This window comes from Temnothorax nylanderi, unplaced genomic scaffold (genome assembly GCF_030848795.1).
Source record: "Temnothorax nylanderi isolate EJ_2023f unplaced genomic scaffold, tnyl_v1.0 TNYL_tig0050_pilon, whole genome shotgun sequence".
Taxonomy (NCBI): Eukaryota; Metazoa; Arthropoda; class Insecta; order Hymenoptera; family Formicidae; genus Temnothorax; species Temnothorax nylanderi.
This window is the reverse complement of record NW_027249112.1, coordinates 764,979-792,450: the sequence shown is the minus strand read 5'-3', so window position 1 is coordinate 792,450 and position 27,472 is coordinate 764,979. Positions and strand designations below refer to the sequence as shown.

General features: G+C 44.0%; 1 protein-coding gene across 8 annotated transcripts in view; it reads right to left on the bottom strand.

Annotated features, from left to right (window-relative positions):
• Positions 1–755: 755 nt before the first annotated feature.
• LOC139772502 (homeobox protein prospero) overlaps positions 756–27,472 on the bottom strand; it is a 54,697-nt gene continuing 27,980 nt past the window's right edge. For all 8 annotated transcript variants that reach the window (XM_071706234.1, XM_071706237.1, XM_071706239.1 and 5 more), the window contains exon 5: positions 756–27,420. In XM_071706234.1, coding sequence (XP_071562335.1) covers positions 27,241–27,420 — 180 coding nt within the window. In that variant the 3' untranslated portion in view covers positions 756–27,240. The remainder of the gene's footprint in view (positions 27,421–27,472) is intronic.

Here is a 27,472-nt window from a genome sequence, read left to right as displayed (position 1 = left end):
TACAACAGCTTTTATAACGATACGAACAGTTTATAATAGACTATCCAAGCGTCTTGAGAATAGGTTTAAAAGAGAAAAGAACAACGTTACATTCAACGTTAAAATATTTCGTTAAAAGAGTGCACCTAGACTCTAAAGCTCTCGAACAAATAAGAGATGTGAAGTTCACAAAAATTTATGTTTAAACTGTAACATAAGCCGAGAGAAAGTTATTCGGTAATAAATATTACGTTATTTTTATCTACAATACATGTCTGTGGTGCGCCCGCAGGATTTAGGTAGGTGTAACTTGTACGGCGCGCATATGGGTCGGCTTCCGTTCTGATTGCCCTTTCGAAAGTTTTTTCATTGAAATTTCACACACGTGTAACTATCAAAAGCTGCCGGTGTAATTGTGAGAAATAGTACGCGACATTACCCCGAAGGGTGCTAAGTCGAGACGACACCCTCTGCAGGTTGCTCCCGTCTTCGAGTCGGCCAAATGGATCAAAGTAGAACTTTGCTGCTCTCGCTCGTCTTTTATCAGCGGATCGCACCGTCCTTGGGATATATAAATACGTCTTTCTCGTGGCACAAATAAGCGATCAGCATATGTCAGGAATGCGAAACCGTGGAGATCCCGAGGGAACTCGGAACTCACGACGCGACACCACGAAATGTGTCGCGATCGCATACCGACATCACGGATCAGGTTTTATTATTTTGGGACAATGATCCTTCGAAAGCGGGAAGCTGAATAAAGGTTGCCAGACATATACCGCATGATTTATTTTTTTTTTTATTAAGTTTATTTTATATATCGACAACAACACGTCATACATTAGAAAACAGAAGGTTTCTTGAAGCAAACTCGAATGAAAAGTTTTGTGGAACAATCCGAGAGACACTATGTGAGTGTGCCGCGCCATCATCTATGGAGTCGTATATATATAATATTGCGTGTTCTTGTGTTTCACATATGTCGCGTGTATGTATCTGTATGCATTTCCATGTATTTGCACGTGTGTGGTTGTATATGTGTGTCTCCGTGTACTACGATACTCTCTCTCTCTCTCTTTCTCTCATTCTTCTCTTTTATTTTCTCACTCTCGCGTCCTTCCGCTCTTTCCTTTTTCACGCTCATTCTCTCCCGCCCTTTCGCGCTCCTTTCGCCGCATATACGCCCGCACACGTTCTTTCCGCCCGCCTTTCTCTCCCTCTCTGTCTTACTTTCTAACATTCCGCGTGCGCTCTCCTCTCTCGATGTACCGATAATCGATTCGCGTACTTCTATGGAACTGAACTCGACTCGAAACGAGGAAACTACGCAAGATCGAACGAAAATCATAATTGTTTCTCGTTCGATCCCGCGTCTTGAGTTGGTAGTCGATAGCTTCCACCCTCCTTGCGTCCCCTCGCGCGCGTCTATTGTCGTCCTTTTTCTTTCCTCTCTTTCGCTAACCTTCTTTTTTTCCGCCTGTCTCTCCCGCTCTTTCTCTCATCGATATGCATTCGCTCTTTCTCTCTCTCTCTTTCCCTTTTTCTCTCCCTTTCATTCTCTCTCTTTCTCTCTATTTCTTTCTTTCTCTCTGTTTCTATTTGTGGTGAATCGTCTCCGAAAATACTATATATGTGGTGTTGCAGTGAAAAAAAAAAGAATACAAAAATAACATGTAATGTATAACGCGCCAGAAAAAAGACGCCGCTCGTCCAAGATAAACGAAAGATTTCGATATCGGTCGCGAGGGGTGCAAAACTTAAATCGAGATCCCAAAACGAAAGAAATTCGTACGAGGCGCCCTCCGCGTTTCATCCAGCCGCGCGCGGAATTTCGCACGATTACCGTTCTGCCATTTTTGGTGCCTCTATCTCTCTTTCTCTCTCTATCTATCTATCTATATATAATATAATATATTTATATTTATATATATTATTTTGTTTCTTTGCTTCAAAAAGCGGCAGTGCATCGTCGTCGAATTCACTCTCGGGCTTTGAGAAGGGAGGGCGATCGTTCTTTCTCTCTCTTTCTTTCTCTCTCTCTCTCTTTCTCTCTTTCTCACGCTCTTTCTCTTCTTCTCTTTCTCTCTTTCTCTCTCTCGCTCTCTCATTTTATCACTCTCTCCGTTTAATATTCTTCTAGGTTCAATTCGCGACGAAATAGTCACTCTTCGTCTCATGGCCGCGATATATATCTAGGAACGTCCGGGGTTTCGTCCGACGGCCTTTCGCGGCGGCGAGAATGTGAATTTTGACTCCCGTGCCGAAAGAGGTGTCTTTTACATATCTCCCTCTTATTTAAGCCAAAGATATACAAGAAAAACTAGCCGCGCAGCGCGTGCCAGCGATGCAACCCACCGCGCCTCCTCTTGCAATAATTTATGTACAATTTTACAACCTACGACGCCGCCGACGATATAATTTTTTATTCTCCTTATAGTTCACTTTTAAGTACACGAATAGGACCTAGACATCGTTAATTTTTTTCATCTTTACACTATACTAACGAAATCTAAACGTTCAATTTTCATTTTCACCACACTAGGAATAATAAATTTTGCCGTATCGTTAGTATACCTTTATAGAAATATGCTTACAAAAATAGAATTTCGTGAGGCGCGGAAAACGCGTCGCTGCCGGATGCGGGCGAGCTTATAGGAATTTCTCTTTCATCTTCACTTTGATTCGGGAAGTAGCCTCGTGCCATCCCTTAGTCCTAACGTTTATTTTCATCGCTCGGCGACCGAAATACCGCGAGTGTGTGATTTTCCCTTTTGCACGCTTCTCTCTATATATCCCTCGAGCCGCGCCAGACCGCTCGGACGCTTGTCCCCGTGCGAATAATTTTTTAGCGTGTGAATTGTCTCCCTCGCTAACTTTCGTCGCTCGCACACTCTCACTCTCTTCCGATTTCGACCACTCTTACCCTCTTTCTCACTCTTTCTCATTCCCCCTACGTAAGTCTTGCACGCACTCGCGCACGCATTCACTCGCCGTCATTTTCTCGCATATCTTCGCGCTCATTTTATCTTTCGCATCTCATTCTTACCACCAACTATCACTCTCTCACTTACGTGCTCAACCTCACTGTCTTACATCAATCGATCTTAGTATCCTCTCACTTTAATCGAGTCGATCTCTCCGTTTCTTTTTGTATAGTTTGCCAAGAACGTATATGTGTCTCGAAATTGTGAACAACTTATATATCGTTTCGCTGTCAACGCATCATGTACATACAATAATACAATCTCTCAATCGCCGTAATAACGGTGACAATTATAATCACGATAGGGTAGTAATAACATAATGTATATATAGTATTGGGAGAGGGGGATGGACTTAAAATCGTCAACGAACAATATCAATAATAAGTAGGTGGTGGATGACTGACAATAGTTAATCGCAATAATAATAGTAATCATACCGATAATCGTTATAAAGATGTAATTTTTCTTTTTTTTTGTTTTCGTATGCACAATAACCTCTTTTGTCCTCTCTCTTTTTTTCATTCACGTGCACTCTCACGCGCGCTCCTAAACTTCAAGGTAACATCATCATTTAGACTCGTCATTACAATATTACATTATTAGATTACATTATATCATAATACGCTAGCGTTTATTCGATAAATTTTACATACTTTGATACGCAGTATGATGGTTTCAAAAACGGTCATCGGCCAACCAAATTTTGTTCACACATCAATACACCTACGCTCAGTAGTCGAAGTAATTTGTACTTGTAGCCATATATTATAAATATTTTTAGTAGTTCGGCCTCTCTTTCTCGCCTTCGCTATCGTTTCGCAACTTTTTTCGTATCTCTCGTGTTCCATTCGGTCGCCAGTAGTTCGAGGCCCTACACATTTTTTTTCTTTTGATACGAATATTTAAATATTATTTTACCACCGTTTTTTCCTGTCCCGTTCTCTCCCCCTCTTTCTCTCGCATTCTCATTTTCTTTCTCACACTCACACAACTCTCTCTCACTTTTTTTCGTTCTCTCTCTCTCTCTCTCTCTCTCTTTCGTACTCTCTCTCCCTACCACCCTATCTCTCGTCACCGTAAACTTCCGATCTGACGAAATTTTTACAAATCACGGAAGCGATACGCTTCCGATCTCTCGTCATTTTTTGTTTACGTCACTTGTTATCTCCTTTTTTTTTCTCTCCTGCGACGCCTAAATGGTATCGACGTATCTTTGCCAAAAATATATAAAAAAGACATAATCGCGATTTTTTTCGAAATCGAAACAAGCGTGTTTCAGCTCGAACGAACGGGAGCGCCAAGTTACTACGGATAGAGAGGGACAGAGTTCGTTTCCGCTTTGTTTCTTTTTACACGCATTTAACGTTCGCGATTTTGTCCCTTCTTCGACCCCTCCTTCCTGAGAAATCCCGCGAACGTCGCACGCGAACTTGTGGACCGCGAAGTGAAAGTCTAGGTATAATGTCTTTGGATGCCGTCGCGAGGAGAGACATTCACAATCGTGGCCTCGATATCGCCCCGCTGATAACGACGAGTGAAAATTCTCCGCCGAGATCAACGCGATGTCTCTCTTCGCGCGCGTTATCCGGCTATTTTGGCGCCCCCGAAATTTCGAGCCTCGCATCGAGATCGAGGCGCGGTCACCGGGCGACCGAGAATCATTCCCGAAAATGTACAATAAATTTCTCTCGGTTTTTTTCTCGCGTCACCTCTCGCACACAAGACTAACTCGTCTTCCACCAAAGTACACACTGCCACAAAACGCTCGTTTCCCCAATGCACTCGTTTATTCCTTTCCCCTCTATAACAGCTTTTTCGTCTTCTCTTTCTCTTCTTCTCTCTTTTTTTTACAATAACTTTTTTTTTAGAACATCCTAAAAACCACGAGAGGATAGATAAAGTCGATATCTTTTAATTCCTTTTTATACACCTAAACGTTACTTGCATCCATTACGGACGGGACCGCCGGTGACCGAGCCGTCAATCGCGATAGTAGGATTCAACCTCTGGTTGACATTTCGTCATTTCCTCCCTTCATCTCGCATCGCTCACGTCCTGTCGCGCTTACATTCTATCACTTTCTCACATTGTCGCACATATCTTCGTATTCTCGCTCTCAACGTCTCGCTTTCGCACACTCGCTTTCTCTCTCGCGCACCATCATTCTCACATGGTCACCTGTTTATCTTTCGCTCGATTTTTCCCTTTCTCTCGTTTTCTTTTTCTTTTTCATCAAATTAATATTATTATCATGAATCCTCGCTACGAATATGTCGCCCCTTTATTTTTGTCTGCCGCATCTAACGTATTTCTTCTTTTTTTTTTATCTTTCGAAATGCAACCGCGACCTTTATAAAAATGTACACTTACTACGTTTAATTGTCATCATTTTCATCATTTAAGATACAACAACATACTATACGTATATGGCTCTACAGATGTTCGCTTGCACTGTAACTCAAACGTGTGTCGTGAATATCTCCCTGCCGTCCGTCGGCCGTCGGCGCTGAAATCGGCCGATCGACGACGAGAGCGAGGCTCTCGTGGAGAGAGGATCGATGGCGCGCTGAATCGCGGGAGTTACCGTACTCTCGTCGTTTAGGCCCGTACTTTGCTCTTTATTTTTGTTTTCTCGTTGACGGAGAGGCATCGATCGCGCGTCGATGCGGTAACATCGACGGTCGGAGCCGTCTCTCATCGACAACTCGATCGATCGATCGCGCGAACGTCGACGGACTTTGGGAGTATGGATTTTAGTGTTTATTATTCTTAATATTGTTTTTTTTTATTTTTTTGGAAAATTAGGACCTTCCCGCGTGCCGAGTCGCACGTGGCCACTCGGACACGTCGGGAGTTCTTGTTTAGAAACTCCTACCCGCGTTATGCTTCTGTCGGGGTACCCGCAGGCAACACTTCCCGGGCTGTGTGATCGTCTTTACATCCCTTCGCAACCGTCCTCGGCGAACAGCCGACGGCACGGGTTTGCGCTACCGCTTGCTACCATTGTTACTTTTTTTCCTTTTCTTTTTTGGTTTTTTCAACACGAGTTAATTAGAGCTCGATGGGCAATAACGGCCTAATGAGAAAATCAGGATGTTAATTTCCACGGTGTGTAAAACGCACGGATTATCGCGAATTCGTGGGCCAATTCTGTTTTTCCGTTTCTCCTCCACCTAACGCCCGTGTTATACGGCACGACATTGTAATCGACACGCCGTGTCGATTCGAGTGGCTGCTCGACCCGCGCATCGGGGGGAGGGGACACACGCATCGATCGTTGGATCGATTTTTGATTTTCACCAGCGAGCCACAACGGGGGATGAGATCTCCCCGTGTGCGACTCTCCGATCCCGTTCCGCGGGTCGATCCCTCGAATCCGATAGTCTCATCCGATTTTCACCTGTGTTGCGAGCGGGCGGGCCCCAGTCTCGTTGACCATGGCGTGTGTGTTAAACTGGTCGCCGTGTCGCGGCGGCACCAGGCGGTATACTGTATACAAATATCATTAAGTTTTATCATTACAATATAGGATCTTTTTTTTTCTTGTTAAGTTTATGTGGCATGTATATACGCATTGTCATGGGAAATGAGAACCAGTCTTATGGCGCCTGTCTGTTAAAGCTCAGGCATATTCTGTAACGTAAAAATATATACATCATCTGTGTGGTATGTATAGTGCTGCTCTGTAACTCAAGATTTTACATCCAGTTAATTGCATCTCGTTTAAGTCCTGTACAAAAATGTTCAGCTACGCTTTGAGGCAGATTCAGCCCCGTACGGTAAGCCCGAGTCGCGCGCGTCTCCCCGTTAATTTTTGCCGTCATTGATTCCTCAGCATTCTCTAAGGAAGAGATCCGCGGCGAGAGAGACGATTCTACGCGCGCGCGGAGAACGCGCGACCCAGTCTCACGGGGCAAGAACGAAGCGGACCCGCGGGTAGGTTACCATTGTTATTTATTTTTTGTTCACAAACTGCACGGCAACTAGTGTTCTGTTTATCAATTTTTATTTCTGCTGTTACGTCTGTCTATTACTGCTGGTATACCTGTTTTACTGTGTTACGTATGCGTATGCGTGTGCCCAGTGTAATATTACGTGTCCTCGTGTGTAAAATGTCTCTGTCCCGTGTCGATCAAATGGTCGTGTGAGGATGGCGTAATCCGTGTGGTGTCCTACTAGTGTGTGACCAAACGTCTCCCATACCTTATCATCGTCGTATTATCATTAAATATCATTAGTATACTATATATAATATTATATCGAAAATAACGGATAATACAACACGTAGGGAATCGAGGGGTTGCGATTGGATAAGGGGAGGGAGGTAAGGGGGACTAGTTGGGGGACAGTTGGTGTTTTTTTTTTCCGTGGGTGGGTGGGCTCGAGGGTGGAGAGGACGTCGAAGGACATTGGGTTATGGGGGAATCGAAAGGGGCGCTAGCTGCTAACACCAGCTTGGTGGTTGTTATTTCGGGGCGTTACGCGCGTCCGCGCTCGCGATCGGTGCTCGAGGACGTGGTCGTCGCGGGAGACGCACCGTTCGACGCTCGACGCTCGAGGGTCTCTCGCGGGTGAGAGGACGGCCGAGGACGGCCGGTCGTCGCAACGCGAGATCTCGAAGCCGATCGTCGAGCTGGCCTTGGTTCAACTCATCCGGCGCGACTCGCCGATCGCGAGCGCTTGGGCGGCATTAATGAGCGGCGGAGCTAAAGTTACATGGTCTCCCCACACGTGTGCGTACAATCGTAAACGAAGTCTTTTTCATTACAAGTCTGTCTACTAAAAACACTAATGATAAATACGTTATCCGGCGGGTTCTTTATACTGACTGGATTATATTCCGGAGGATTGATTGAGTTCGGCGGGGGGTCGAGGCGGGGCGGGGGCGGGGGGTGATGGTAACGGTTCGCGATTAGATCCATATAGGTAATTATCGGGGGAAGGATCTCTGGGGGTAATCGGTAATCGAGTTGTGGAACAGTTATCGGTGGATAAAAACGGGATAATTGAATATGATCCACTGAAGAAGGGTCAGGCGTTTAAGGGGAGGGGTTGGGGGGGGGGTGAGCGGGACTTAAAACCGGGTATCGGGTTACTTTTAATCGCTTGCTTATTAGAACTGGACTGGCTGATACAACTGGTAGAATACAAGTTTTTTTTTCTTTCCTTTTACATACGGCTATTACTTCGATATACGGTAGGTAGTTAGTTATGTAGTTGTCGACACACAATTCAATGATTACTGGGCGTTTACTGTTTATACTGCTTTACTGTTTGTTTAATTGTTAATAATTAAGTAAGTTTAATTGTAGTTAGTTAGTTAGCTCTTACGTAGCTCTCGTCATTCATAGTTAATGTGGTTAAATTCTACGCTTGTATTTGGGAAGTCTTAAGGGGTTTCTTGGGGGTTTCGGTGAATGTAGGTAGCGCCGAGTGCCGGGCCGTGACGATACGGCGATCGCGGCGAGGGTCGCGGCAAGCAGCGCGTGTCGCTCGATTCCGAATTGGATGCAACAATACATCCGGTTCCGGATCGGAGCGTCGCGGGTGGGCGCGCGCTCTCGGCGACCGTCGATCGCTGGCGGAATCGACACGCGACATGCGGGTTACTTTGATGGGGAGTGGGAGAGACCATAGTACACATATATATTATGTAATTATACTTATCGCATAGTAATTGCATTTAATCAATACACGTGTGTATTATCGGTGCAAAGCAGCGTTCCGAACTCCTTGCACGAACCAAAATATTTCCTTGGGGCATGGATAGGTAGCGTGTGCATGCGAGGGTGTATATATATCTTGTCTGTGTAACTCGTGTGGGCGTGTGTGTACATGTGGGTGAGCATCTTCGTCGCGTGGACGGGTGATATTTCTTTTCTTTTTTTTTCTTTTCTCGCGAAATGCTGTTTCGAGCGGACGATCCTGTCAAGAGGACGAATGTTTCCGAGGACGCGATTTTCGAGAGCGCGTTTCCCGGCGAATTGTACACGAAGCTTTCATACGTCGCGATACATGCGTTACTACAGTATGGCGGCACACAGCTCTCGTGCACCTGGTCTCGGAGGTATCTTATTAAGCGTACGCGTGTCACGCGAGGACGATAATGCCCATGGGATAGCCGTGGCCTCGTTTAACGCGCATCTAATTGCGCCCCAAGACGAGGTCGAGGCATCGTGGTATTGTGCGCGGATTCGTCCGGAAACGCGCGACGTTGACCACTCCGGGTGTGCTCCTTTCTTTTTTCGTTTTTGCAGTTGACTCGACAACGGAATGTCTCACTACGATTTGATATATTTTACGCATGGTCCCGATACGAGTTGCAGTAATTAGCGAACGTTTGCTGTTCGCGTGTCGGTGTACCGAATATAATTAGAGGACCCCCTCTTCCGCGACGACGTGCTACGCTCGTCGTTTCGTTGAGCTTACGGCGCTGATCTTTCGGGGCGCCGATTGACAGTGGCGGTCCTCTCGACAGCAGTCGTCGCTCGTGCGAAAGTGTGAATCTTGTTTCTGTCCTGTATGCCTGTCATGTGTGTATGTGCATAGCCGGTTCAGGATGAAATTAAACGGGCAGCGGGCGAGCACCAGTCAGGCTTTGGGTGGGCGTTCGGTCTATGTCGGGCCCCTTTGTATAATTTTAGTATTTTTTTCGTATAAAATCAACACTGAAGGCACATTCTATCGGACGAGTCGGCCCAGTGTATGCTGTGAGTGAGATTGGGCGCGGGTCCCGAATCCACGTGGTTCACGTGGCCGCGGCAAGCCTGGCAATATTTTTGCTGCGGGCCTACAGGGGCCTTATGCACCCCCGTTGCTAGCACGGGACAATCACGGGTAAATAGGGCGGGAGAGGGCGGGCGAGGGGAGGAAAGGGAGAGCAGGGTATAATCTTAAGGTGAGATATCTTGGTGGCAGCCGCGGCCGGGCCCCGCGCGAGAAACTGTTGTTTCAATGTGACGGTTTATTTTTATCCGGTTGCCTTCGTCTATTGCGTCGGGTTTTGAGGGTCTGTTCATTTTTTTCGCTTAAGTCGAAATGGCTATTTCAAAATTGAGAGCCGGCCCGACGCTCGCCTGACTTTGCCCAGGCCAAACACAATGGTCTTCAGGGTACTTCGTGCCCGCAGTCGCGCGCGTGTCGCACGGCGTCGATTCGTGATTCCGACGAAGATCGCACCGTGGCTGTAATTTTGATAATCAAAACCGGTAATTCTGTCGAAATGTCGGAGAATGGAGCAGACCTAGTTCAGTTTATTGCGGCTCGCAAGGATCAGCAATGTAAATTATTAAAAACACGTATGCTTTTATCGTATCTGTAACTGAGGCATTTTTTTTAATCTGGTTAAGAACGTTAAAAATATTTCCCTGAGTATATAAAATGTAATTGCGAAATCTCGTGTTCTCTGCTGTGAGTGCTCCTTTTGCAACCGTCGGAGTCGTCGACGACGGATCGCATCGGAATACCTGTTTCTTTTTGCTGTATCCTTGCGAGAAAGTGGATAAACCTAAAACCGTTTAAAACGATCGTGCAATCCTGAGTGGATTGTCTCCGATCGAATTGTCTGTCACGTGTTCGCTGAGTTACTTGACGGCATTAATTATCACGGTACAACATGATCTTCGGCGGACGATCGGAGTCGAGCCGTTCACGCGCGAACTCCAGGCACTGGGATTCAAAAACGTGAAGAGCCTGCGTGTATATCGTGATGCGTGTGTAGCGTGTGTACGTATATGTGTATCACTCTTTTATCCTCTGCATTTTCAAGAATTTCGTCGGAGAAGGAAACATTGCTCACTGGCGTGGAAGAGCGTAGAACCGGAAGCCGTCGCTTCGATCGACTTTCGAACGATTGAGATTGAACATCTTCGCGTCCTCCAAGTATTATACGTAGCGTATAATACTTGATTTATTTCTCGACGAGAAACGTACGTCGATGAGAACGAGTTCTTAACATGGTAAGATTCTCGACAAAAGGAACGCCAATCGTTCTCGTTCGACCGACGCGTTCGTGTTACAGTTCCGCGATTTATGCGTGGCTCCTAGAGGTCGTCTCTAAGTAAATTGATAATACTGCTTTCCCCTACTGTCCGTGGCACCCTCTGATAACGGCATAATCTATACAACAGTCGGGTGGATTTCTCCAAATACGCGGATTTCTCTAAACTGGTAATGAGTGCCATACAACGCGCGCCTCCTTCCACGCGTGCTAAACCTACTTTCGAGGAACAGAACGAACGAGCAATTAATTCTTCGTCATAATAGCTCGGCCTCGCGGCGCTTAACATGTTAACGATTTAAGTAACCAAGCGAAGAGAAACAACGGAACGTGACTAGCTACTTTTATTATATTTGTACAAAACGGAGGCGGGTCACGACGAAGAACCGAATCCACGCCTCGGAAGTGGAAGCGCGCAATTGTGTGGCAGACACTCAACACGTGTTCAGAAAGACTTACTAGCAATAAAACATCGTTAATACGAAAAAACACATTAATTAATTCGATAATTCGAAGCGGCACTTAAACTATTGCGGAATGTATAAAAAATCTCGGCGACCGGGAAGCTCGTGTGAGCGCGGTGTCGTGCGACCCGAGGCGGCGATTTAAGGGAAACAAATCGTCCGCCGGCACGAGCACTGCCCGGACCGAGTCTTCCAGTCGCTTTGCGTCTACGTACTCACTATAAAACTTAAACTCAACAATCAGGCGAACCTATGGTTGGAGACGTCGATCGAGAAGAATGGTTCGGTCACGTCCGCGCGGACGCGCTTTACTGGCTTTTTATATTCGCGGCAATTTTTGTTATTTTCACAGTGTCCCAATGCGTGTGTCATCAATATGAGGTTCTCGTCGATGGACGTCACATGGTACGCGTGCTTAAAAACAGAGGCAGAGGGCTCGGTAGTGTTTCTCACAGAATTGTCCCTTCTAGGCTTCGCTTTTCTTCTGCGTTTTGTTTTCGGGCCTTCGCTTTCTTCCAAACGATACTTTACACGCGCGGAGGGCATTTAATGTCTTTCGCGAATTCCAGCGAAAATTCTATGAGTAGTATTTCTTCCTTTTCCCGATTCGTTATATTCACGTGATTATCATATGCTACTGTGATCTCAAACGCTTGTAGAATGCGCGAAGAATATTTTCCATTGTGTTTATGTCGTAGATATGCGACATATTGACTCAGGAGAATTGTGATTAACTATTATCGAGAATTTGTTCATTGTCAGTTAGCATATTGTCACGTGCAAACTTCGATTTATTTTCTTCTTTTACTATCGAAGCGTTTCCATGTCTATGGCCTCAGCATAAGAGACGGAGGAGAGAAGCTGTGAGTAGCTTCTTCGTCACTGTCGTACTGCGTGTGTGGCTGCGTTGATCTGTCGAATTTAGAACTTAAAACCAGTGTAGCCGGCAAATTGCATCCTGTGTTCCTCTTTATTGGCTTGGAGAATAGCAAAACTGAAAACCGGTTTCAACAATATTGCGTCCCTTATACCTTTCATAGAAAAATGGCGCTTCGCGATTTATAAAAACGTATTATACGTTGTGGTAGATAACATTATCTTTCTTTCGCGATGATCTCGAATCGTAATGCACCTCCGCGCTGGTTTCAGTTTTCTCGTTTTAAACGGAGGGTTATTTTATTCACTCTATACATCTTTTTTTTTATATTTTTGGTCAATATTTAACTTTATCGAATTTAACATGGTTTAATATGGTTTCTTTTTAGTAGCACCCAATCTTGTTTTTATTTTAAATACGGGATAATATTTCCGGGTCCACTTATGTTAAGAGTTTCGTGATGTCTTGGGTGGGTTTGTGAGTAGGGGGGTATATTAGGGGAATAAATATGGGGGGTAGGAGGAAAGGTATCGAGGAATATGGTGGACTTGTATATAGGATACTCTCGATGGATAGCATAGAGTTCCAAACGCTCCGTGATCTACAGACATTCAATATTAAACAGATCAATCAACTATGTCGTCGTATAATACCACTAGGATAGTTCATAATCGTTAAGTTATATCAATAATATAATCATATCATTAGGTATCATTAATGCTGTGTGTGTGTTCTTCCTCGTGTGTGTCTCATTATACTTAAGTCTCAAGTTACAAGCTAGCGTATAAATGATGGGTAAGAAACGATCGCTCCGACGGCGGTGGATCCTGCCGGTCCGACTTCAACGGAGTGTACCGATCGGCTTGCCGCTGCGAATCCGCACGTTTTTTTTTTCGGACCAAGGTAGTGTTCGGATACAGCCGCCGTAAAAGCGTCCCACGCACGGTCGATACACCCCTCACGCTCGACGAGGCAGAATCTCGGTCCCGCACGTCTCGGTGGATGGTTTTTTAGCCACCATGTTACCGGGTTGCCTCGTACCGTTTATACTATATATCATTAATCGTATTATCGTTATGTATCATTACTCATTAATTATTTAATTAATCGTTAGGTATAATTCAATTAATCGATACTCTTAACCCCTTTATCGTTTAATTATTATTGTTAGGTAGTTTATAGTTTATTAGGTTTCGATAACGCGTACGGATTGGAAGCAAACCTTGTTCACGTGGGGAAGGATCACGGGAGGGGCGTTGGGAGGATGAGCTGGCTCCTGCGGGTTGTCACGGGGAGGCAGGTTGATGTCTCGGATGGGACGCACCTGTTGTCCCGCGCGAAAATCTGCGAAAAATCAGAAAGTCGAATAGCGGATCTCCAGTGATTCCTTTTCCTTTTATCATGTGTCACTCATTCTCTCTCTTTCCCTTTTACACTCCTCTTTCGCTCCCGTACTTTCTCTCCTTCTTACGTACCCGCTCTCTGTTTTTTTTTTCACTTTCCTACGTTATGCGAATTGCTTAGAACGCGTCACGTCTTCAACGAATTACAAGTGGCAAGGTCTGATTCGTTTTTTCGCAAGTCAATATCTTGGGCGTTTTTATTTTATTTTTTTAACTTTCGCCTGCGTCGGCTCACACGGTCGTGTGTGGAATTTTATTCTATTTCTTTTTTTCTCTCTCTTTTCTCTCTCCTTTTTTTTAAATCTTTTCCTTCCTCCGTACTACGCGTTCGGTCGCGTCGGTACGCTCCGCTCATCTGACGGGACCAGCGATCATTTCTCTCGTCCCGGCGTGGCACCTTCATCTCGTTCTTCGTACCTTGCGCGATCTCGTCCCGTCTCTGCTCTCTTTCTGCTCCGGTCCTTCCCAGTATCTCGTCTCCTCGGAAGTACGATGCGCATCACTTCGTAATCGTAATGCCGCCGCACTATTAAAATCGCCGTCCATCGTAGGATATGTACTGCGTGTACAGCGTATTATTTTGACGTATTGGAAACTTAAGTCGTTACTATGGTATCGTATTGAGTTCTGTTGCTATTCTGCAATCGACATTACTATGGCATTCTGCAACGAGGAATCGATTCGCTTGTGTCGCTTGAAAGAAGGTGCGTGTAACGCTGCAAAAGTAGTCCTTTATTTATTTATTTATTTATTTTTTGCACGACGCATCGCATATCGTGCGGGACGCGCGTAATCGCTGCGTTAACTCTGTCCTATATATCGTCGTAAAGTCTGTGTGCTTCTTGCGGGGGAGAACTGAGACTGACGTCTGACGAAGGGATCATCGATACATAATAAATAAGTAACGGAAAACCGGTGTCGATTGATTCGACATATTTGTCTGTGGCGGAGTACCGTGGAGTAACGTGTGAAAATAAGCGCGTGAAAGTAGGATCATCGGTCGAAGTATCGATACAATAAGCCGTGTGTCCATCCGATCGGTGACGCGCAGTGATCATTTGCATCCGATTGCTATTGCCGTCATTAACGTCGGAACGTCGTTATTATCTGTTCCTCAGGAATAATCTCCATGATCTGACGATATCCATTGATTAGCTGGATGTGTGCAGTAGCAGTTCCCGTAATTATCACCTGCCTCGAAATACGATCTAAACGGACAGTCGCCAGCGGCGCACACTTCGCGCGAAGAAAGCTTGCGAATTTGCGAGGCGTTACGGGCGGGTCGAGGCACATCGTATTTTCCGAGAGCGCCTTTCGACGTATTCGTTGCGATGCTGTATGCGTGTGTCAATCGGTTAAGCGTCTATTACCTCGCGTGATCAATGCTGATTTGTCGATTATTCTATTTATATATTTCGGATTTTCGAACGGTACTATCTTACGGACCGCCTTGCGTTCCTCAGTGCTGGAAAGTATCGGGAATTATGACGTCGTCGTGCTTATTATCGTGGCAATTGAATAATTCATCGAGAGCTGTCGTCGAAACGACGACAGTCATTTTGTTCTCACAGCGTTAGCCATGCTTTATCATCAGCGTTTAGTTATGATGAACTAACGATCCGTTTGGCTTTGGCTGACCGATTAAAATGACCGCGTGGAAAGAACGAATAACGCGGATGTCCTTGCGAAAGGATTCGAAATAAATATCAATTTGAAGTACTTGCGCTTCATTTAATCCTTTTGTTATTCAAGCGATGAATCTATCGCTTTTAAATTATTATTTTTTTCTATAATACGGCTTCATTTGTTCGGAGTGTTTCAAAGCGGTTTATTTTCCACGTGAAATGTTCCTGCAACACTGCGATAGTATTTCGTTTGCGCGCGTCGGCGTCGTATGCATAGCCTCGTCGAATGCGTCGTTTTGCGCTTAGACTTTTCTCCGGTATATACGGCGTACAAATGTAGATCAATTAATGATCGCGTTTCACATTCTTAGCTCTCTCTCTCTCTCCCTCAGTCGTCACAGTCGAGTCTCACGAAGATACGCTCGTGAAAAGAGATTACGGATGGCAAGGAATACCGCGGATCTACGCGACGAGATAATGATACGCGACCGATCCCTCCCTCAGCGCGTATATGCGTGGGTTATTCGCGTACATCGCTTTCTTCGAATCTCTCGGATTTTCTGCGAATTTTCTACCATCGCCCCTACGGTACGCGGGGAAACGGCGAGTCGACAGTCGTCCATCTTCCGCATCAAGAAAAAGTTGTTTCTCCGCTTCTTCCTCTCTTCCATTCCACGTCATCGTCTTTGCTTTACTTAGCAACGAGCGTCCTTACACTAATCCCGGGTGACCCGTCCACTCGCGTCGTCGCTTTAATTACATGCAGGAAGTGTTTTTCTTCTATATGCGCGAGAAAGGCTCGCCTTCTCGCCGGATAGGTGTGTTTTCGCTTCGTTTTTAGCTTTTACTTCTCTCTATTCTTTTTTTCTTTATCTCTTTTGGAGGGGAACACCTTGCGGGGAGCGTGGGGTACAGCGGGACGTGCAAATGGGAACGGGCGACTTTCCGGGGTTTTTTTTTTTTTTTGGAGGTAGGGGACTTGGAGAACGGGTTACGCGTCCACGACGCACGCTTTTTTTTCCATTCGTCGACGTGGACACGAACCGCAAAAATTTCGAATCCGACCTGACGCGGCGGGAACAGAGAGATCTATTAATTTTTTTTTTCTTTCGATGGTTCGGTGGTTTGCTGAGTTAGCTGCGAGGTTTCGAAACTTCCCACCGCCGGCGGAATATAATATATCGTGTATATATATTATATATATTATATATTTATATCATTTTTTTTTTATATTAATCTAAAGAGTGAGGATTGTGGAAGTAGGTCGAGAGGAAGGTCGCCCGTCCCTTAGCTTTCCACGTGCCCTGGAAAAGTATATACTAAGGCCGATTTTGGTTAAGAATACGCTTCACTTTTTTCATCTCTTTTGATCAACTTTTAATTTTAACGTTAAGGCGCAACGTGATAAACTTGTACTTTTTTCCTTGATGTGTCTTTTAGATTCTGGCCGAAACTGCGTGTGCCCGTGTGCATGTTCATGTATACGTGTATGTCCCATTGTGTGTGTGTGTGTGTGTGTGTGTGTGTGCGCGCGCGTGCGGCGTTTCGTGTACGTGTGCGTTCGTGTACGTGTATGTGTGTGGATGTACGCGTATGTGTGGGTGTGCTGCATCGCGATCGATGTTCCATCGCCTTGCTGAGCACTATCTGTTGTGTGATTTTGAGCGCGCGCGCGAGAATACGCGCGTCACACGCCGCGCGTCCTCTCGCGCGTCGCTTGCATTTTTAGGAGCTGCATTTTTTTGGTGTCTGCCAAAAAACGGAATTTTTCACTCTTCGCCGCAATAAGGCATAGGTAGGCGTCGTACGCGTGCACCGCGTGAAAGGGTTTCAGAAAAACTCGACGTCCGAAAAAGACTTGCGCGATCGCGCGACGTGGTACACGCGTACACGCACATACACCTTCTTGCTCTACTCTCTGTGTGTCGTCTTGTGCGCAACCGAAGATTAGCAATCAACGAACAGAATTGTTTTCTCGCCAAAAATGAACCCAGTAAAAACGCCGGTAAAAGGTACGAAAGGAATTCTCGCGTCGAAAGTGGTATATAGTCCTCAAACATCGTAATGCATGTATGAAAGTAGTCAGGTTTTTCTTTCGCCCGAAGCTCTGTCTCTCCTGGAGTGGATCCGAATGTAATGATGCGCGATGATCGTATCCGCCTGGTGAAGACCTGGCGGAGTCCCGATTTTGCTCAACTATTGCAACTGAACCCGGTTTTAAGAGTCACGCGAACGAAGTAGCCAATGCAAAATTTATCGAGACAAAAATATGATTGCCCTTTGCAATAATTTGTGCGTTCAACAGTCTGCTCACGTACTCTTTTTTTTTTCTTTCCTCAAAAATGCCCTTTTTAAACATTTATTTAGTACCTCTTGGTGCGTTTTAGCAGTCCCAAGAGAAGTTTCATTATCTAGACAGTACTAAGCGGCAATTTAAGCTTCTTCTATCACGTGACTTTCGCGTAAATGAATACTTGTTGTATGTAAAACTGTTGGTATCGGCCACGTGACGAGCCTCTCTGTAGATTGTGAAACAAGGATTTGTACAATCGGAATCGCACTCGGCGCAAGCTCGGGTAAAGACAGAACTTCCGGCCTAAAATGTACTGGCTTGTGTGAATGGTGCCCCGTCTTGGACCGAAAAAACGGACTCGCAGCGGGGCGCAGAAAAACAATTCCCACAATATCTTACAAGACATTCCGGCCGACCGAGCAAGTCGCCAACTTCGTCATTCCACTTTGTGCCCCGTTACGTCGGCTCAAGTCGCTCGTAGGAGACATTATTTAATCATCCTTCGAACCTTTCGCCCGTGCTACTTTAATGTAGAGGAAGAGTTTTTCGTTGCTGCTATCTACAGAATTAATTGACGCGAACGTTCGACGTTTTTTGATCGTCCCGATCTAGACGAAGTGACGAAGATGGCCGACAAGGCTGACAGTCGTGCGCCTTTTCACCTCATTCTGGAGGGTCTGCGTTGTATATATCTCCGAGGAGTTCATTAGACTCAACGCGGCGATCTAGCTCACATCCTCACACATCAACGTAGGTTTACTGTTGTTTGTTGCTTGCTGCTAGTCCTCTCTCTCTCTCGCTCTCTCTCTCTCTTTCACTTTGCTTCTTCATTATTAAATAAGTTATTCTTTTTTTTGTCTTAATACACCTACGATTCCCTACACGATAATACGTATAATCTAACACGACTGCTGGTTGAGACGTATGCGCAAGTAATATACTCCAGGAATACACAGGCATTACATGTTCTCATTCTCATTTCGTGTGTGCTTCTCTTGGTACACGCGTGCATACAATTCACATTCTCATTCTTTTTCGCCACTCTCTCTCTCTCTCTCTCTCGCTCTCGCTATCTTTCACTCTCTCGATTCACGCGCGACGCAGGGTCGCAATAAGAATTGCAGACGGTAAGAAGAAATATTCCCATTAAATACGGAACGTATGATGCTCGTTTCGAAGGAGCTTCACGCGTTAGCGGAAAACCGTTAGATGATAGATACGAAATGAGCATGGGGATACTGCGAGCATGTTTGCGAGCGATTGGGTAATATATATATATATATAAGACGAAGCCGTATATATATGAAAAATAATATATGGCGTGTGGAAGCGAAGGCAGACCAGAATAACCCAATTTTCTGTCAAGCAGGATTTGGTCAAGTTTCATTGTCCTACACTCCTTGTTCCTCATACTCTCGGTGGCCGAAGGGTTGGATGGATAATGACATTTGTGATATCTGCCATTCTCGATGGTTGTGCGCGTTTTGCCTGCTACTCGATTCTTTTTTTCTCTTTCTCTCTCTCTCTTTCTCTCCTGTATCTCTGAGTCGAACATCGGACCGTGCTGGACCATCTGTCCGATGGCATTTTTTCCTTCTCTCTCTACCTGCCTCGATCTCTCCGTCCTCTCGTCACACGTGTCACACGTAACTTCAGATTCTCACGCACATGTATAAATATTTCTCTGTCCTCTCTCACATTCGCGCTTACCTCTCCGCATTCACGCTCGCGAAAGATTTGCCAAAAGTATCGTGCACGAAAGGGTGGGGAGGGGAGAAAATTCCGTAATAACTTACATTTACAAACTGGCCTAATAATTTCTCCTCTTAAAACTCGCTTTTTCCTAATTTTATCATTTACTAGTCTTGACTTTACAATACATATATGCGGACCTCCCGGTAGGCAAGGAGGTCGGCTCTCTCTGTATAATTTCTTCACTTTTTTTAGCAATTTTTTTTTTAGCACATTCACTCCTCGCCTCTCGACTCCGTTTCACTCCGTCCCTTTCGCTCGTTGTCCTCTGTCACGCCGTCTCGCATTCGCTCACTCTTTCATGCCCTTTCGCTCGTCATCTCTCTCTCAGCTAGGATCGGTTTGCGCCGAACGTCTGTTGCCCGTGGCTCCGAACTCAGTCCGAAATCGCAATTCGCATAGATTTCTTCTCTCAGTCGTGACTTTTTTCCTCGTGCATGTTATTTCATATGCGTCTCTCTCTCTCTCTATCTCTCTCTCTCTCTCTCTCTCTCTCTTATTATCTTCGATCCGCTTTTATCTCCCCCTGCATGGTTCAACTCGTCCGAACAAAAAAGATCACCTGTTGAGATCGCGAGATTTCGTGGCTTCAACGACGGTCGCATCAAGGACACTTGGCTCCCTACACGCTTCTACACCATCCACAATTTCGTCGGTTTCCATCTCTCTCCCATGAACCGCCATCCCTTCCATCCCTCGTCGCCCACCCACCCCCTAAACGCCCGACTGTTACGGATTTTCCGAGAGGTGCTCTCTTTTGACGCTCTTGAATCTTGAGCGAGATTATTGCGACGTAAACTTCTGACGATCGACGTTCGATTCAAGACGAGAAACGTAAATTGTTCGTTGCGTTATTTAAATTGCTGCTAAGGCGGGAGCTGGAGTATGCACAGCCTCCCGACGTCTGCTTTGTAAATTAAAATCTGTTCAGAGTTATCATTAAGATGTTAACCTTTCACGGTCCATGAACTAACGTGAGAGTTTGAAGTTGAAGCAGAAAGATTTTATTAATGATTTTAAAATTTTAAATCTGAAATATGCGTTGATGAAATATTTAGAAGAGTAATATAATGTAAAACGAATTTTTATTGAATTAATTAACTAAAAATTAATTGAAAATTTATTGAATTAATTAATTGATAATTAATTGAAAATTAATAATTTATTCAATAAAGTTCGATACAAAGATTTAACGTTTGCTTCATCTAAATAACGAGGGCCGTAAAAAGTTAAGAACAGTTGCGAGACAGGAGTATCGACTGTCCTCGCGGTAGTTCTGTAAATAAAAAATCGTGGCTGTTGACGGTCTCTCGTCTTGCACCGTAATGTCGGGGGGGATTGCACGAAATTATCGATTAAAAGACAATGTAAAGCTTTCGCAGCTCAGCGAGGAAACGTAATGTACATCTACGTTAAACCGAGACGCCGGAGTAGTCGACGGCGTCTCGAGCACCCTGTAACTTAGAATTACGAATTAACGATCCATATACGCGCGGTGATATGTCGATCGCCGGAGGCGGCCACTTGGCCCCCGACCGATTTTAGAAACATTCATTTTGGGAGGTAGAGACTCGGAAGACCTCTCGGATTCCCTCGGTCGGATTTTACTCCCCCGTTTCTCCTGCCCGACTTTTCGAAAGTCGCTCTCCCACCTTTTTAATCCCCTACCAAACGTATTGTAGACTTAACATGCTACGTGTACTACGAGATTATCACACAAAGTTTGCTCACTCGGTGTCAACAATCAGTTTCTTTTTTCTTTTTTCTCTTCTTTTGGCTTACGCACGCGATCTCACATATAGAAACATAGTTTTTTTACGCTCTAAATTCCATGCTCTCAGTTTACAGATTCTAACTTTCTCTCTCTCTCTCTCTCTCTTTCCCCATTCTCTCCCTCTCATTCTCACATTCGGTCGTTCTCCCGGGTTCGCTCCTCCACTTCGTTCCTATCGCGCGCGCGAAAATTCGAAAGACGCGATTTCCGCCTCGCTGAAACGTCATGGGGGAGATAACGTATTTTTTTTTCAGTCCCCCCACTTTATCTCCCACCTTTCTCTCTGTATACTACCGCGCCACTATCGTAATCGCGCACTCGCCATAATAAATATACCCTAATTATGTTCCTAATAGTTTGAGGAATTATTATTCTCAATGAATTCGCTTTGAATTCGCACTCTGCCTCCTTCGCTTTCTCTCTGGTTTACCTCTTTCGCTCTCTCCCATTCTCACTGATTTCTCTTGTTATCACGGCTTAATCTCAAACTCGATAGTAATGATCGTAATAATAATAATATAATCATATAATAATAATTAGTTTATTAGTGTGTGTTTTTTTTTTTTAAAGTAGGTATCCTTTTCCTCTGCAGCGTGATACGACCTTCCGCTCGTCTTTTATCTTTAGTTAATCGTTTATATAATAATTAATAGCTTGCAAGTGTTAACGTTAAATACTATTACTTACTTCTGTTTACGTGTTCCTTAAAACTTACGCGTTTAGGTATGTACGTATGCTTATTATTTCTTCCATTCTCTCTCGTATTTTCGTTCTCGTTTAAATTTCGTTCTGTCCCGTGTACTCGTTTCTCCGTGCGTCGGCCCCGCTGCATAAAATGTAATATATAAACGGCGAGTCGATAGACTTCCTATAATATTTACTTCGTTTCGTTAGGTGAACGACTCGTTTAATCCTTCGCCTTCGTCCTTCGGGAATGTGGTGTCTCTTCGTCACATCTCCTTCTCCTGCAATCTTGTCGATCTCGCCGTCTGCCCATCTTACGTTTCGTTCCATTCTCATTACGTACGCGCATCCGTATAATCGTTGCGAATTCGTCCCTTTCTTTGCGCTAGGTCGCCAGTTTCCGTCCCGCGACCCGATGTCGCGTCGGTATAGATCGGGACCGGTTAGCCATCGATCGGGAGGTAAGGAGCGCGACTGATTCTCTCCCATCGATGAGAGAAATTTTGGCGAACGCGGTGAACCACCGGCTGCTATTCGTTTTTTTTTTTTACCATTGTTCAGATACTTTTTCTCCTGAAGTTTCTCGAGTCTTTCTTCGTGGCTCGAGTACGTCTGCTATATAAGATCTAGAACGATTTGTCCTTCGCGCTAGGAGCTTCGATTCTCGGTCGACGGAGAAATGAAAGAAGCGGACTCTTATTCTTATACTTTTTGAAATTCGTAGATGACCTCGAAGGATCACGCGAGAGTTATTTATGTGTCGTAATAGTTTTTGATTCCCAGATTTCTGTTTGCGAATAACCGACCATACGAAAATTCCTCTGATGTTTCATCAGCTTATCCGCTGATAAAGATGAGACTGGGGGATTTAAAATCGGCTTGCCCTCGAAGATTATTACGCTATTTTCTTTTTGTTTACCGCTTTCCAAAGCTTGTGGTCATACTCCAGTGGCGAAGAATGTGCGGAATCGAAATAATTGATTTGATCCATATTGTGATACGTACATATGTGATTTACGGTTTTTTTTTTTGAAAATTATCGAAAGCAAGGAAGATCAAAATCCTGTCGTAGTTCTGAATTTTTCTATTTTCTTGTAGCACGGTTGCGATTTAGAGAACGTCGATTTAATGTTGCAGCGATAATTATTTTTTTTTTGAGTGCGAATAATGTTTAAAAGAGCGGAATGATCATTGTTCAGGATAATGGAAACGATCGTAGACATGTTTCACCGGATGTATGATCGTCGCTGAAATTACGAAAATTATATTCTCGTAAATTCATCGCGATCGAAGAAAAGAGAATGAGAACGATAGTTAATATCGAATTATGTCTCATCGATGGCGTTAATATTGAAGTAGCGTATATTCTCTATGTAGCAAGATTGTATTTAATGCAGAGATTTGTCGTAAAAAAATCACGTGGTATTGTTATCAGTAATGGTAATTGAGAAGCTATTGACGCGTATCGACGTGAAAGCGCAAAGCTCGTAGGATCAAGGAGCTTATATGATGCACGAAGTACATTAAAGATTCATAGAGAAGGGAACGTTAAATTAAATTTTTTAAGTGTTGTCTTTGCGTTTAATATTAAACTGGAATGTATTATATCTTGATTTGTTTTCTGTTAGTGAAAAACCAATCATTACGCGAAATATTATTATTATAATTAAATTCCGAGTATTACCTTTTGCAATTTTTCGCGTATTATTAAATCAAAAGCCTCATAATGACGTTTTAATGTATCATCATACGTGGTGACAAAAGGGATGGGATGTATCTGACTGAAATAATCTCAATAATGTAACCACAATCAAGTTGATTATAAAAGCAAATAAAAAACGTAAAGATAAGTTTCATCAGTGATTATTGAATATATTATAGGTTTGTTTTCCGAGAATACGCGATTTTTTTAAATACAAATTGCGTTAAAAAGAATTCTACTTAAATGTAATAATAATAATAATAATAACAAATTGCCTAGGAATAACTTTTTACCTGCGTCCATTGCCTTGACACAAATGTCAAGCCACTCCAGGATTGCGACAAGCGAGTCAGCGAGGTCAGATAACGCGTATCCCCTACAATCCTCTTTTGCAATATCCAAATACCTTCCATGTCACTTCTTTATTTGCCCGCCATCCTATTCTCGTCTCACGTTACAAACGTTTAGACCAAAATCTTAGGCCAGTGCCGAAGGAGTTGCTACTAATTTTAGGCCAAAGTCTAGTGTGCATTACGTAATAAAAAGTTGAAATTTTCGAAATTTCGTTCCCGCTTCTATCATTCTACAACGCGTGTTCTAGTTCGGACGAAAGAGGCTACTCGCTTCCATCCTCGTTGAACTCGCCGATCGCGAATTCACGAGTGGTACATTCGAGTCGTTTCACGTCTTCCTACGAAAAAAGAAGAAAAAAGAAAAACATAGGTCTGGCAGGCAGTCGAGAGCGTTCTGAATATGCCAAATCAAGACTTTTTTTTTGCCTTTTACCGTATATAATGATTTTCGAATTTTCTCTCGATGAAGGAAAGGGTATCGTAGAACAATCAATGCAGAAATAAAAGTGAAATGACATTTACGCAAAATCAGACGCAAATGAAATTTCAATTTATTTTCTCTCTTTTTATTGTCGTAAATTAATAAATAAAATAATAATCAATAAATCGACCATTAATCAATTAAAAAATAGTGACTCGTGACTAGGTTAAGACTCACCGCTTGCAAAAAGATGTGTGTGTATGTGTGTGTTTTTTTTGTATATGGGCCGGTACAAACTACTGAGGGCATAATTTTAATATAATTATTATCATAATAACTAAATATACATAATAACTAAAAATAGAGCGTAGTCAAGCACGGGATATAAATAAGCTTGACAAAATTGGGAACGGCAAAGTAGTCGGCGGGAAAGGATCTTGTGAAAATCAGAGGAGGATAAAAATTGGTAGCGTGAAAGAGCGGCATGGAAATTGCATATGGAGAAAGGCTATATAGGGTTAATTTTAAATTAACTAAATTCTCTCCGTAAATGACAATTTCAACGATGACAATAATAATATTAATAATTATAATCATTTCAGGCTAAAATTGTCATATTGATATAGATAATAGTGAGTCTAATAATAATAATATAATAATATATTAATAATATAATAATAATAATACAATAATAATAGCAATATAATAATAATAATGGTAATAATAATAATAGTGCACGTAGTAGCGAGAGTAATGGTGAAAAAATAAGAGTTAAGTTATGTGCATCCGCTACCACACGAATTATCCCTAATATTTTTATACCATCTTGTAAAGTATCTACAGAAATTTCTAGCGAAAAGAAAGGTCACAAGTAAGAGTATAGGGGCGCCGTCTCTAATTTCTCGTATATTCGCGCGCGCGTAATCGCGTGGTGCAGGGGTTAATACGTGTAAGTGACTGCTATGTGCGCGTCGCGTGTGTCCGTGTACGTAGGATGTGTCGAGGGGGGGGGGGTTAATGTAAACGGAGAAAAGGAAGCGCGATTGTGCAACCCTCTGGCGCACGTCTTTTTTTTACGCTACTTTAATCACGCCAGCATCCGTCTCTTTTTTCGCTTTAGAAGTCTAATATTTATATAATTATCGCGTCGACGCACGATTATATAGCATTTCGCTCTTTTCTCTTTCTTTTCTTTTTCTCTTTTTTTGGTTTGCAACGCTACACAATTAGAATACGGCCGGCGCACGATCCTCGCACAGACGCTGCATCCGACCTGCATCTTCGTCGCCCGTACTACTCCTAATCTCGTCACTACGACTAGCCTAATCTCGTTTTATACAATCAACCATTAATAAAAACAGCTATGTATATTGACCCGTGCACCGATCCTCCAAACGTATGCACTCTTGACAAACGTACTCTTTTATCGGCCCGACAAGTAATGCTCAGCGAGCGAAAGGAAAAGAGAAAAATATATATATACGGGAGAACGAAAAAAAAACGGAGGAATATCTCTTCCTCGGCAGATAGGAACAGGTTGTTTGTGCGGAAATCGCTATGAGCGGTTACTCATTGCGACGTTACGCATCTGATTCTCGCGAAGTCGATTCTTTGGTATCGATGTGCGCACGATCGTTTTTTTCTCGCGCTGCTTCTTATTCCCGATTCTCACGCGCAGTGTAATTTCATAGCCAAGCATTTTCACGTCGATCTCAAATCCTCGTTGATCAGTTATATGCGGTAAAATGAAATTATGTACAATCTCTATAGGGAAAATATTGTATCTTGGTGATGGAGAAAGCATCGAGGTGAACCTCGATACTTTTAACTAATACATTGGAGATTTTACTTTTCCTGAAAGAAAGAAGAGAAGCCATGCTACAGATTGCAGCAAGAGTGCCTTTTTATCGAAGTATGAATTGCCATTTACGGTATTCATTCTGCGATAAGAAGTTTTTCAGAATTTTATCAGGGAGCATCGATCTTCGCAAAAACCGAAGCTGCTTGCAGAGTTCAAAGTAGGATTATCCGAAGTAGACTTAGCGCGCAAGGTTTTCTCCTCATCCACAAGTGTTTTTTCTTTCCTTTTTACAGAAACGGTGTAGGACGAGAAAGTCGCTCGTCCTGCATCGTTTCCCGAGTTGACGAGGATTCCACTTCCGGGTCTCGTTCGAATCGGAAGAGGAATCGCCGTGCGCGATGTTCAGACTTAATCAATCTTTGGATATGCTCGCAAACGTTCCGAAAAATCTTCATCTTTCTCCGTGAGTACAACCCCAGCAGTGTTTATCGTCTTTAAAATCCCTATTCTTATCGTGTGATGTAAAATTAGGCGGTAACGAAGTAATTACTCTACGTTACAAACAGATCGGACAAAATCGACGCTAAAAGCTATTTCTCGCCGTTCGTTGACCACGCATTCGTCGTGCTTTCTTCGTCTCGTCCCAGGAATCACCTTCTCGTGCTCGTTCAGTTGAAACAAGAGGAACGTCGATGAGCGTTCGACACTTTGTGACTGTCGAATTTCGTCAGCCGTAGATTCGCAGTATTTTTTCTCTTTTATGGACGTATGTCTGTATGTGTGTGTTGGTGTGCACATGTGTACGCGTATATGTTTCTTCTGTCTTTTCTGTTTGATTCGTGATTCGGTCACAGCCTGATCCTTCGTTGGCATCTTGACGTCGCCCGTCTAGGACGTCGATGGTGCCTCTATTCCTTTTGGGTTTGTCCGTGTCTCCTCTCCCTTCCTAGCCCTCGTTCGTTTTTGCGATATGTTATTTAAGGATACCTGAACACGCACTACGCGAAGGACGTGTACCTTCCTGGCGGATGCGATCCTCCCTCGTTGGTCGTTTCCTGATTTATCGGGAGCCGACGAGCGCGGGCGAGCCCGCGCACCACGAAGAGCAAGAGCCACGCGACCTCCTGATTCATTCGAGCTGCTCCAGGAAGTTCGGGCTCTTGAAGTACTCCGGCACCGGGTCGTCCAACCTCGAGATCACCTTGTAGATGGACTTCTTCCAGCTTTGCTCGGAGTCCTTGCCGCCTTGGATCGCTTTGAAAAATTCTTTCAGCGTCTGCTCCACAACGTACCTGAAGTTGCTGGGTACCTGAAAGTTTCGCGCCACCGTTAGGAGTCGTCGCAATTATACAGTACGAAGT